We start from the raw sequence: 11,157 nt of genomic DNA on the forward strand, positions 1-11,157 counted from the left end.
GCTACGATGGGACTCCCTACTGAGTCCTACAGAATAAACTGTCATTGATCCAGTTATTCAGTACAACAGAAAAAAGGGACTATAAAATGTTATTTTGAAGGCTGGCTGACTGACCAGCCAAGAGACATACTGTCAAAACTGTGCGATTGCCGCAATGAAAATAATCAGATATAACCGGGGGAAATACAATTTCCTGTCATTGTCCCTCAAGAAGCTCAAGTTTATAGATCATTCCTAAATATCAGCAACCTGACAATCCGAGATCCTGCCTGTTATTTTTCTGAGGGAGTGACAGAAATAGGTCAGCTCTTGTATGTATGTCACACAGACATACATAGTTTTGTACAAAGGTTTTGAAATGCATTTGAACTCATGTGTGGACAAGCGCACCACGATACAATCTGGTAAAACCATAGTGGTCAATTCCAGGTCCTGCCAGAGTTTGCCTTTAGCCAAAGGTGAGGTTAACTAAACAGACGGTAAACGAGCTAGCCCTCGGAGATTGATTACCGGCCCGGTTAATTAGAAGTACGTATGGGTAAAGGCAAATTGTGGCAGGATTTTTACTTTCTGGACCTGGATTTGACACCTCTGGCTGAAACTATAGTGGTATGTTCTTTAATAGTTTCATCAGGCACTGAAGTAGCCCCCCACTTTTGCAAGATATAGAATCATTGAGTATCTGAAACTCTTTTGAAACGGCATAAAAGGTCACCGTCTTTTTTAGTTACCCCGAAGATGAAGTGAACCGATGCTTAAAAAAAAAAAAAAAAAGCAAAACTTAGCATGACATTACAATAAAGTGCAATCAAGAGTTCACATTTGAGCCGCTTAGAAAAGAACAGTAATATTGATCAGCTTTGGGGTTAAATCATGTGAAATGTATTAATCTGAATACTTTCTTTTCACTAATATTTGGTAGCGAGACTTAATGCTGAACCTTCACCAGCCACCACGTCACACACTTACGTGATGAATATCAAGTGCTGACATTCATTTTAATCTGAGAGTCTGCTCAAAAGTGGGTCAGTGGTTTTATTTGGGTCACAGTTAATATTTGCCAGTAAAAGAAAGGCAGAAGCTGACAAAAAAAGTACTGAATGTGAGGAAAACATAACAATAACAAGCAGTTTGAATCTGAGTTTGCATGATTAGTCTACAGAGACATTGGTTATCAGGTTATCAGGAAAAGGAAAAAGGTCTTAGCAGCCCATCGACCAGCAAAGGGCAGAGTCTGTTATGACAAATCCACTGGTGATTTGGGAGGGGGAAAGTCTTCAATTATATTAAACAATACTGCATTTTTATAATCTGTATTTAATCATCTGGTATGGAGGTGTTACAGTTCCCATGGTAGATATAGATAGGTCCATCACACTGATAATACAACTGAAAGACATCTCTGTAGCCATGGTCCCTCCACCAGGTACAAAGTTGCCGGTTCCAACCACAGGCCAGGTTGTAAAACAGTTCTGGGTGCTCCATGCTGATCACAGTGAAGAAGTCTTGGTCCCCAAGGTGGCCCTTGATGCTGTATTTTTCAGCTAGCTTGGTCACATTTCGCTTATCCAGGAGTTGGTTGTAGAGATCGGAGGCCCTCATCGCAGCCAAGTCCAGTAACATCACGCCACTGTTGAAGCCGGGGAGACCTTCGGGCGGGGGGTCACCGACTCTGGTTTGGGGGTTTTCCTTGCGGTACTGCCAGAATGTGTGTCTGTGTGCGAAGAGGAGATGTCTGTATGCGGGGTAATGCAATAAAAATACTAGAAACAGCATATTTGTTTTGTCAATGTGGCAATAAACAAGAAAAGGTTAGGAAAGAGGAATGAGCGATGACACATTTGTCAATAAAGTTATGATTCAACTATTTTACAATGAGCTGTTTATTTTAAGAATTCGTTTGTTCGACTGGATTCATGAAACTGAGCAGCAACTCTCTTGGTATGCCATCTGCTGAACAAACAGCCCAGTGGGCAAATAACAGGAAGCTCGCAGGTCCAAGAGTGCCATGCCAGCACAGCATCATTCGGTGCCAACATACCACCACTGACGCTGGTAAAAGAACCCCCCCCCCCCCACACACACACGCAGCCTCGTTGAATAACCATCGGTATGCCTAGTTGACCTGTGGGTTTTCAAAATATTATTTTATTCCAAAGGCAAGTTTTATTCAATGGAACTGAAAAGTCATAGGGTAGATGTTACCTAATATTTAATGGTGACTGATGTGTTCCAAATTATTAGGCAAATGACATTTTTGACTATAGCACTGAGCATAATATTCAAATAATTTTTTAAACAAATTTCACAATTTCCCAAATTTGTAGCCCTAGGAGGTTGTATTTTGCTTTCTGCCGAAACAAGTTAAGTTGCATTTTAACATTTGACCTCTTATTTGAAAACAAGACGTTTATGAGATTCTATATAAGAGGTTGTATTTTGTTTTCTGCCAAAAACATCTAACAAGTCAAGTTGCATTTTAATATTTGACCTCTTATTTGAAAACTAGATTTACAATCCAAAGCTTGTGAGTTTCTACACAGCTTTTGCTTGAATTTCTTTCCAGTGTGTCAAAAAAGCCTTCCAGAGCTGTTGTTTGGATGTGAACTGCATCCCGACCTCACAGCTCTTGGTTGGCTTGATCGTTAGGGCAGGGTGAGGGCCACACACAAGTTTCTCTCTTTTATGCCCATGGCAACCGACAATGAAGAGAAACTTCTTGCAGAATGGCCTGTTTTATTAACTTACTGCATAATGAAGCATGCAAAACCTATCGGGAGTTGAATCATAATGTGTTATGTATATGGAATCAAGTGGGAAAATAATTTTGTCCGAGTCAGGACTTGTTTCTATTAATGACCGCCATCCAGCAGCTGTAGCTTGTCCGCTGTTTAAATCCCTGCAGAGTCGTGTTAAGATGCGTGTACGTGCCCTGCGACACATTCACAGCAGGCTCAGTCAGTAAACAATAATAGAAATTTCTTTCATCCGTGATCTTAACCCGGGTGAAATTGGTCAAATAGTCATGAGAGTAAACTTTAAACAGAATAGTTACGATTGGAACAAGTTTGTGTATTTTCTACACTGTCAACGTGACATAGTTTCCTGTTTTTGAATGAAGGGATGGAAATCAAAAGATGCATTTTAAAAATCCGATTCATCAAAATAATAAATCGACCGATTAATAGGTCATTGAAATAACCATTTTGCAGCTGTGAATGGAGCTGTAGTATGAAGACATAAAGCTTTTTTTCCCCCAAATCTAAATTGAACTGAACTTCAGGATGTGGTCTGAATAGCGAGAGGAAGCATTGTCCTGAAAATGCTCTTTCTTTTCATTAGCACCCAATAGGAGTGGAAGCTCGCCGTTCATAACAGGAAAGTTCTCCAGATGAGAGGACACACACTATGGCCTGCCAGTACAAACTCAATGGTCATGTTGGCTATATTTCAAATCCTTTTCAGCCTACTGTATATTCAATTCAATGAACTGCAAAGACAAGATAATTAAGTTAGAAATGACATTAATCTTGATCCACGGATTTTTGTCACCATAATACTTACAATTAGGACTGCTCGATTATGGAAAAAATATGAATATCAATTATTTTGGTAATAATTGAAATCATGATTAGTCAAAAAAAAATATTTTATTGGTACAAATCAAGAAAAAAATTAACGTGTAAAAAAATATTAAGAGAAATTTCTTTGAAACACAATAATTGTGTAAGTTCCTCAATGGACCAAATATTTTTTATGACAATGCAAAAGTACTGTATAAATTCAAGAATGACTTCCTTGTGTCAACATTGTGCATTGGTTATTAATGCATATTAGTCATCATTTTTCTTACGATTAAGCCAATTTGGTAATCATGTAAATGTATAATTGTAACTGAATTTCAATTAATTGCACAGCCCTACGTAAATTCCTAATGAAGTGTCATTATGTAACGCATTTTGTATGACATTGCTTATGCAATGGCAGACAGACAAGTAATATCCTCCGTGACGTGGGCTACGTACTTCTGCGGACACTTCAATTTCCTTCAGAAACTTTACTTGCAGGAATAGGGTTGTCCTTACCAGACTTGGTTATCAAACATGGGCCGCAAAGATACTGACACAGTATTTAGCCTCTGTGTGATGGAGCTGTTTTTTTTTGGGTGTTAAATGTATAGGAGAATATGTGGATGGGAGACAATTCAGCTGTATGCTAGAGACACACATCAATACCAAAATCATCACTATTTATAACTGTGACTTCTTCCTTAGACACCTATTTTGCCACGCATGTTTATCCTTGAGACCAAAGTTAAATAGTCTGTTGTGTCTTTAACAACGATGATCAAAACCTGGATGGATGGATTTTGACTTGAGAAGTCATTCTGTTTATATGTAAAACTTTCTCTGTATATACGTATGTATGTATATATATATATATATATATATATATATATATATATATATATATATATATATATATACACACACACGTATATATTTTTTTAAAACACAGTACAATGACTTTTTTTTTTTTTTTTAAAGAAAAGGTATTTTGTGTCACCGGCGGAGCTACAATTTTTCCTTGAGGGGGCCATGTATCTCAGGGGTCCGAGAAATAGGACAGATTTTCATAGGAAGAAATGCAAACAAGCCAAACATACAAATAGATTATTTGACAACAGTTAGCAAGCATGAAAAAAAAATCCTAATCCATATGTGGCTGATTGTCAGGTTAGAGAGCAGTGAGCAGATTGTTAATTTACTCCAGAAAGGGAACAAAAGGGACAGAGGACAGGCATGATTCACAATATGGCAACAAAGCCTTTGCTGATTAGAAGCGTCTCTCTGCCAATTTCTCAGTAATCTCCCGAGAATAAAAGAGCAGGCCAACATCACGCCAGTAGCAGCTCAGGAAGAAATACGGTGGGCCTTCATGAGCAAACACCTGAGGAACCGACCCTCCTTTGCCATCAGATACTTTAATTTGACAAATACCAATGGCATTAAATACACCCAAAAAAAAAGAAAAAAAAAAAAATGTCAGTCCTATTTGAAAAATGCTGAAGTCAAAATAAGACTAATATGATACCGAATAACATCTCAGTTCTCAAACTGCTGAATATGCAAAATTTTCACATGAGTGTTTCCCATTCACGGGTATGTTCTAATAATAATTCAAATCTTGACAAACACTACAGCCTCTTGAATGGCCGCAAGCTTGAAAATTATGTAAATGAGCTCCATAAAGCCAGTTGGGCTACAGGAAGCTATTGCTACATATTTCCAATTATGTTTCCTTGACAAAGCATCTCTTAAATATGCTATATTGAGTGACGTGCGATACCTGTACACCGGCTGCATTTCCCTGACGATGCCGAGTACGGCTCCTGGTGGGAAGCGGTCAAATTCCTGGAAGAGATCCCTGATGTTGGTCCTGTACTTCAAATCGATGTCAAGTTGCACAATGCGTGTCAAATCTGAAAGAAGGAAAAAAATAATCACAACGTGTACGACTTTTGAGCAGCTGTGCAAACACAAGCAAATCATTCAGGAAATAGGAGCCTATGTGGGGGAGTTAAAGATGTTACATAAAACAGTCATCAGAACGGTGAACACAAGACCTCAAAGAGGAAATGCCGTGAAAATGTGCAAATAAATAAAAAGTTCAGGTAGGCATTAAAAAAAAAAAAAAACTCAAGGTGAGCTTTTTCTAGCATCGGGGTGAACACGGTAGCGTGTTTGTGACTATAATGTATCCAGGATATTCAAATCTCATCTGGTCATTGTTTCAATTTCCTATGTTTTTCTGGTTGGCATGGTAATGAATTGAGAAATAGTCAGTCTTGGTGTTATGGAGATCCCATAATTATTGAGCAGTTGTGCAGGAGCTCAGAAGACTTCCAGGACTCCATGAAAATGTGGGAGAGAAGGCATCCATTTTCTGTAAACCACAGGTGTCAAACTCAAGGCCCGGGGGCCAGATACGGCCCGCCACATCATTTTATGTGGCCCGTGAAGACAAATTGTGCATCAAATTCGTGTGTGATTACTAGAATTGCAAATTGTCTTGACTTTTAATAATATCTCTTTATTAAAATATTTGACCAGTTTTCACTCGTCTGATTTGAAAACAAGTTATTTGTCAGTTTGTTTTGTAGCTTTTACTGTATATAATATGAGGTGCTCATACATTTATTTGGGTTGACAGTCATAATGGCCCTCCGAAAGAAGCTATGACTACAATGCGACCCGCCAAAAAAAAAAAAAAAAAAAAAAAGAGTTTCACACCCCTGCTGTAGACAATTCAAGGGAAGGTTGCTTCAATGGGGGACAACTTGTAGCATGAATTTCAAATGCATCTTTACGCCTTTTCTGATACATTTCAAATGTAGAATCCAAGTGAGCGGAAAAGAGCACAAAGAGCAACAACCTGTTTTCCACGCTCTCCAAACAAGGAAGCTAGCTGCACATCACAATGCCATTGTGTACGATTACAACAGAGAGGAGCTCTGACTAATGATGAGCTCTGATGGCTTGTACTAACACAGCTTAACTCGTACGAGTGGGATAGGAAGTGGTTATTCAATCATGACAACACAGCGATGAGGTAGCTTTGATGTTGGATGCTGGACTTGGCACAAGAGTGACAGTTGAGCTAAGCTGTATTTATTTTTTTTCTCAGGAGTTTTTTGTTGTACAGGGGAGAAAAATTTAGTCAGCCTGACATCCACCCAATTGCATCAACTGCTTGTCTTATCCACGTCTGCCGTCAATCAGAATAACACGGCTTTTACGGTTATGACCTTGAGTCACGCAGCAAGGCGCTAAATTGAATTGCAAGGGATAAGCGGTTCAGAGATTGGATGAATGGACTTTTTTTTTGTTGCATTGATTGATTTTTTAAAAATAATCATTTCGCTACATCCAACGGATGATAAACTCTATGCTTGTTCTTTTTTTTTTGGTGTATGTATTTGAGACCGCTATGAAACAAAACAGAATAAAAAGGAATTACAAGTCTTTGCTATTCTTGTGTTGTCGTGCCTGCTGTGGCAACGCTGACGTATTATTGGATGAATAACGTGATTAAAGAAGCACAGAGTGCGCTGAAGGCTCTGGTCGGAGGTGATAGCACTACGTAGCGACACCTAAATTGGCTGCAAAACAAAAGGCACACTGTTATCTAAGGACACTTTTTTTTTTCAGGAAGAATGTGGGTCAATCTCATTAGGCCCTAATATCCCCCCTGATGTGAGTACTTAAAGCCTATTCATTGTGGGTTGGTGTTTTCTGTTTTTGCCAACACCATTTTGCAGAAACACATCATGCGTAATCACACACATCAAAGATACTTTTCACATGAATTACATTTCTAATTTGAAGGTATTTTTTAAATCTGATTTTCACTAGGCTATAATCAAGAAGCAGTGCCCTATTAAAGTGACAAAGGCATAAGAGAGTGTTCAACCACATTATTTAAATTCTTACACTCCATAAAATGTCCGGTCTTATGTTTTATATTACAAAACCTGTCATTTGAAGATCTTTTGTCTCTTCTATGCAACGGCAATTAAATAGAGATGAAAGCGCTAAACTGCATGTAAATAATTGATCATCCTGTTTTCTGGGTGCCATTAGAGAATGTGTGAAAGGTTGTCTGTTTCTATGTGTCTGGTGTAATTGACTGCCAACCAGTCCAAGGTCTCCAGCTACCTGTGATCCCACACACAATAAGTGGTATAAAAAAATATAGATGGATGGGCTGACTGTGTTGTTTCCACGAGTTTCAGTCTGAGTAAACGCTAATTGAATGCTGGCGGGGACCAACTCACATGACTTGCATTTGTTCTAAAATATATTGATTGGTTCACAGATCAGACAAACATTTTAAGAAGGCTTAGCAATGAGATGTTTGACTGCAATTTTACCTGCAAGGTGAGTGAAATAACAAATGATCATAAACTGGAAAATAGAGAATGATATTGTAACAAGTCCTTGCATGCTGATTTCTCCAGAGGGGATGCACGGAAAATGAAAACTGTTTCCTTGGAATCTAGTTATGCATCGTGATGAATTTCTGTTTTGTAAATTAAACTCATGCTATCTAAAAATAAGCTTTTGGATACCTCTTCAACTGATCATTTTGAAGATGTTTTGAAAGCGGTCACATGATGACGTCTGTCAGCTGCATAATTTTCTCTGGCATAATGAGTGTCATCTGCAAGGGTCCTTGCAATGTGCTCATCTCGGTGTGGACATCAATTTTCCATTGTTAGTGTCACTTATCAATCCACGTGTTTTGTGTCTAATGTGACAATAGATGCCCCATAAGCAATATCTATTTTATGAGTGCTAAGCAACGCCTGAAGGTGTAGGTTTTTTTTACACACATTTTGCCCAAACAATCATTCCTTATGAGCAAGTAGACAAAGATTTTGCAGTCAATGCCACTAATGCACATGTTGCGACTGGGTCTTCCACTTACCTTTGGGCAAGATGTGGTGCATGGCTACAGACAAGAAGAAGATGGCATCGCTGTAATAAGCCCAGGAGCCAGCACTGAAGTGCTTCTGCAAGGCTTCCACAATTGGGAACAGCTTGTGAGTAAGGGCTTCCACATCGTGGAACAACACCTAACACAATGAGAATGGTTTCAGAAGAAAAACAACAAAGAATTGTTATTTCTGCAATCAAATGAATCTCAGAGAACAATGAATAATGTGATTTATTTAATATACTGTACTTAAAAGTTAAATACAACTAATTTGTACATAGACAATGCACTGTATTTGAAAAGTTTAAAAAAATCTGAGTAAATGAGTATTGGGTCGGTTGATATAAGCAAACCAGCTCATGCAAAGAAACTGCAACCTCCATTCTACATCAATTTGCATGTTTTATCCATCCACCCATTTTCTGTACCGCTTGTCCCCACAACTAGAACCTGCGGACCACTTGTGGTACTCACACCACACTTTAAAAACCTCTGAGCTAAAGGAAGGAGATGGTCATCAACTGCAGTCATCTGGCGTTTGTAAATGGGGCTCTATCTGGTACTCAAAAGTGGCACCAAGTATTCAAATAAAATTTCCCCTTTCCAAGAACTCATGCATTGTGGACGTTTTCAAGTTGTTTGCATCTAATCCTTAATGGATTTGAGAGATGTACTTTTGTTTCAAAGTGGAAAATTGTGTGTGCTGTTTTGCATGTAGACACACACAAAGGAAAACAGGACACGCAAGAGGCAGTGTCCTTGTTTTTTTTCCGCCTTGCAACACAAGAAGTTTGTATCCATCCCAGCACGAGTACGATGTTATCTAGCCAACACTGCCCTCTACTGGGATATCAAAATGTAACGTAAGCGCTTGAAAATTTAAAATCGGAAGAGCTGGCCTTAACCATTGAGACAAAAATTAAAAAAAATGGTTTAACACTCAACATTAACAAAAGCACCTAAATACATGTTGTGCAAAAATGTTATTGCAAAACTGTTGTCACTGTTACTGTGATGATGAGAAAATAAAATTGTTTCTGAATGCTGTGCTTACCTCAAACTTGAATGTTGCATTGGTGAGAAATTCCCGAAGCATCTTTTCTCCCAGTGCTTTACTGGCTGGATCACTCACAAAATGAAGCACCAACACCTCTCCTTCCAAGAACTGTGCATACTTTACCATAGACAACATGGCCACCTTGAACTTGTCCTGGAGGCCACGGTTTTTGTCCACTTTAGTAAACATCATGAGAACATTGAAGTGCTGGTCCGAAATCTTGTCGCCAGTCTTTCTGGATGGAAAAGCATCACTCCCTGATGTTTCCTTCTCCCTGGATCTGTCAAGTTGGGAGAACCTGGTATCCACTGACAAGTCTGCATTATTTCCATTGTTCTTGCGGCTAGCCTGAGACAGCTTCATCCTCTTGGTGGTACTAGAGAAGTTCTGATTCTCTGAGCCAAAGTAGTAGAACGTCACCACAGCCAGAACAGAGGCTAGGATCAGCAAAAACTGAAGGGATCTGAACATACTGACTCTGGCCATGAGCATGTATGCTCGTTTTAGGATGTGCATGTCTGCACACTCATGTCAGAAAAAAGGAAAACTGTTTTTGTTGATCAAAGTTTTTTGTTGATCAGCATTTCTCTTTGGTTCTGAAAAACAAACACGCACAATTAAATCTAGTTAAGACAACACTGATGAGAAATTCACACACTGTTGCATGCTTATAAATGAAGGGTTTCAAATTATACAAATCTCTGTGAGAAAACATTTAAAAAAACACTTATTCCATGCTTCTTTTCTTTAACAAAACTATATCTTAATCTATTGCTACAGGTGTCACAGAGTGGAAGGGGCTATGAGAAGCAAAAAGGGATTTGTGTAAGAAAGGGATTCGTTTAAGAGGCTTTCAAGGTGACTCGTCTGTGCTGTTTTAGTGTGATCTTACGCTATCAATTTGTTTTTTCATGCATTACCAACCTCAAATAGGAAACTGAAACTTGTGTCTTAATATGAATACGTGACACAGTGAACAAATTGTCAGATTGCAGCTGATTAATAAAAAGGACAAAGTGCATATGGTACAAAGCGATACAATTTTACCATGGCATCAAAAACATGGAGTGACCTGTTGATAGACTGGCTCCATTGAGCACCATCAATCATCACAATCAATTAATCAATCAATAAATTCCTTAATTAAACTAAGAAGCAACATTTACAGCAGCTTTATCAGTTCGAAAAGAGAGTCAGCAAGCTACCGCGCTCCGCATGGTTGGCAAACTCAAGAAAAACTCACGTGTAACACATGCAATTATTGAGATATGTGAAGCAAATGGACATACCTTTTTGCCAAAATAATAATAATAAAGAAAAACAATCGCGTCCTGCAGGGCTACATTTCGAGTGGTACGGTATTTAGCAACAGCAGCAAGCTAGCAGATGAAGTACCATTTGACCACGCCCACATAGCTCCATCTGCATTCCGTTTCATGTTGCGTTGAAATGCATTGGAAAAAACAAACATCTGTTAGGCAACTGATGATTCGAGAAAAAAGAACAAGAACAATTTTAATCTATTTTTTAATGTAAAAATAAAAATAAGTATTATATTTGTATTACAAGATGCTAATGTTTAAAATACACATAAGCTGACC

At 38.5% G+C, this 11,157-nt stretch overlaps 1 protein-coding gene across 1 annotated transcript; it reads right to left on the reverse strand.

Moving 5' to 3' along the window:
* Positions 1-1,015: 1,015 nt before the first annotated feature.
* xxylt1 (xyloside xylosyltransferase 1) lies at positions 1,016-10,998 on the reverse strand. Its single transcript, XM_088394690.1, has 5 exons — positions 10,846-10,998; positions 9,554-10,152; positions 8,491-8,638; positions 5,350-5,482; positions 1,016-1,714 (listed from the first exon to the last, which is right to left on the reverse strand). Exons 2-5 carry the CDS (start codon positions 10,070-10,072, stop codon positions 1,318-1,320), a joined length of 1,197 nt encoding a protein of 398 aa, XP_088250816.1. The 5' UTR covers positions 10,073-10,152; positions 10,846-10,998; the 3' UTR covers positions 1,016-1,317.
* Between the last annotated feature and the right edge of the window lie 159 nt (positions 10,999-11,157).

The sequence above is a fragment of the Syngnathus floridae genome, chromosome 13, assembly GCF_059516105.1.
Source record: "Syngnathus floridae isolate MCC-2025c chromosome 13, RoL_Sflo_1.0, whole genome shotgun sequence".
NCBI lineage: Eukaryota > Metazoa > Chordata > Actinopteri > Syngnathiformes > Syngnathidae > Syngnathus > Syngnathus floridae.

What these genes read in the sequence shown, in the direction of transcription:
- xxylt1 (XM_088394690.1), bottom strand. Translation starts at nt 10,072, where the DNA reads ATGCACATCCTAAAACGAGCATACATGCTCATGGCCAGAGTCAGTATG. An exon ending in GCACCACATCTTGCCCAAAG is followed by an intron (nt 5,483 to 8,490) that starts GTAAGTGGAAGA and finishes TCCTTCTTTCAG; the next exon opens with ATTTGACACGCATTGTGCAA. An exon ending in GAAATGCAGCCGGTGTACAG is followed by an intron (nt 1,715 to 5,349) that starts GTATCGCACGTC and finishes CTTCGCACACAG; the next exon opens with ACACACATTCTGGCAGTACC.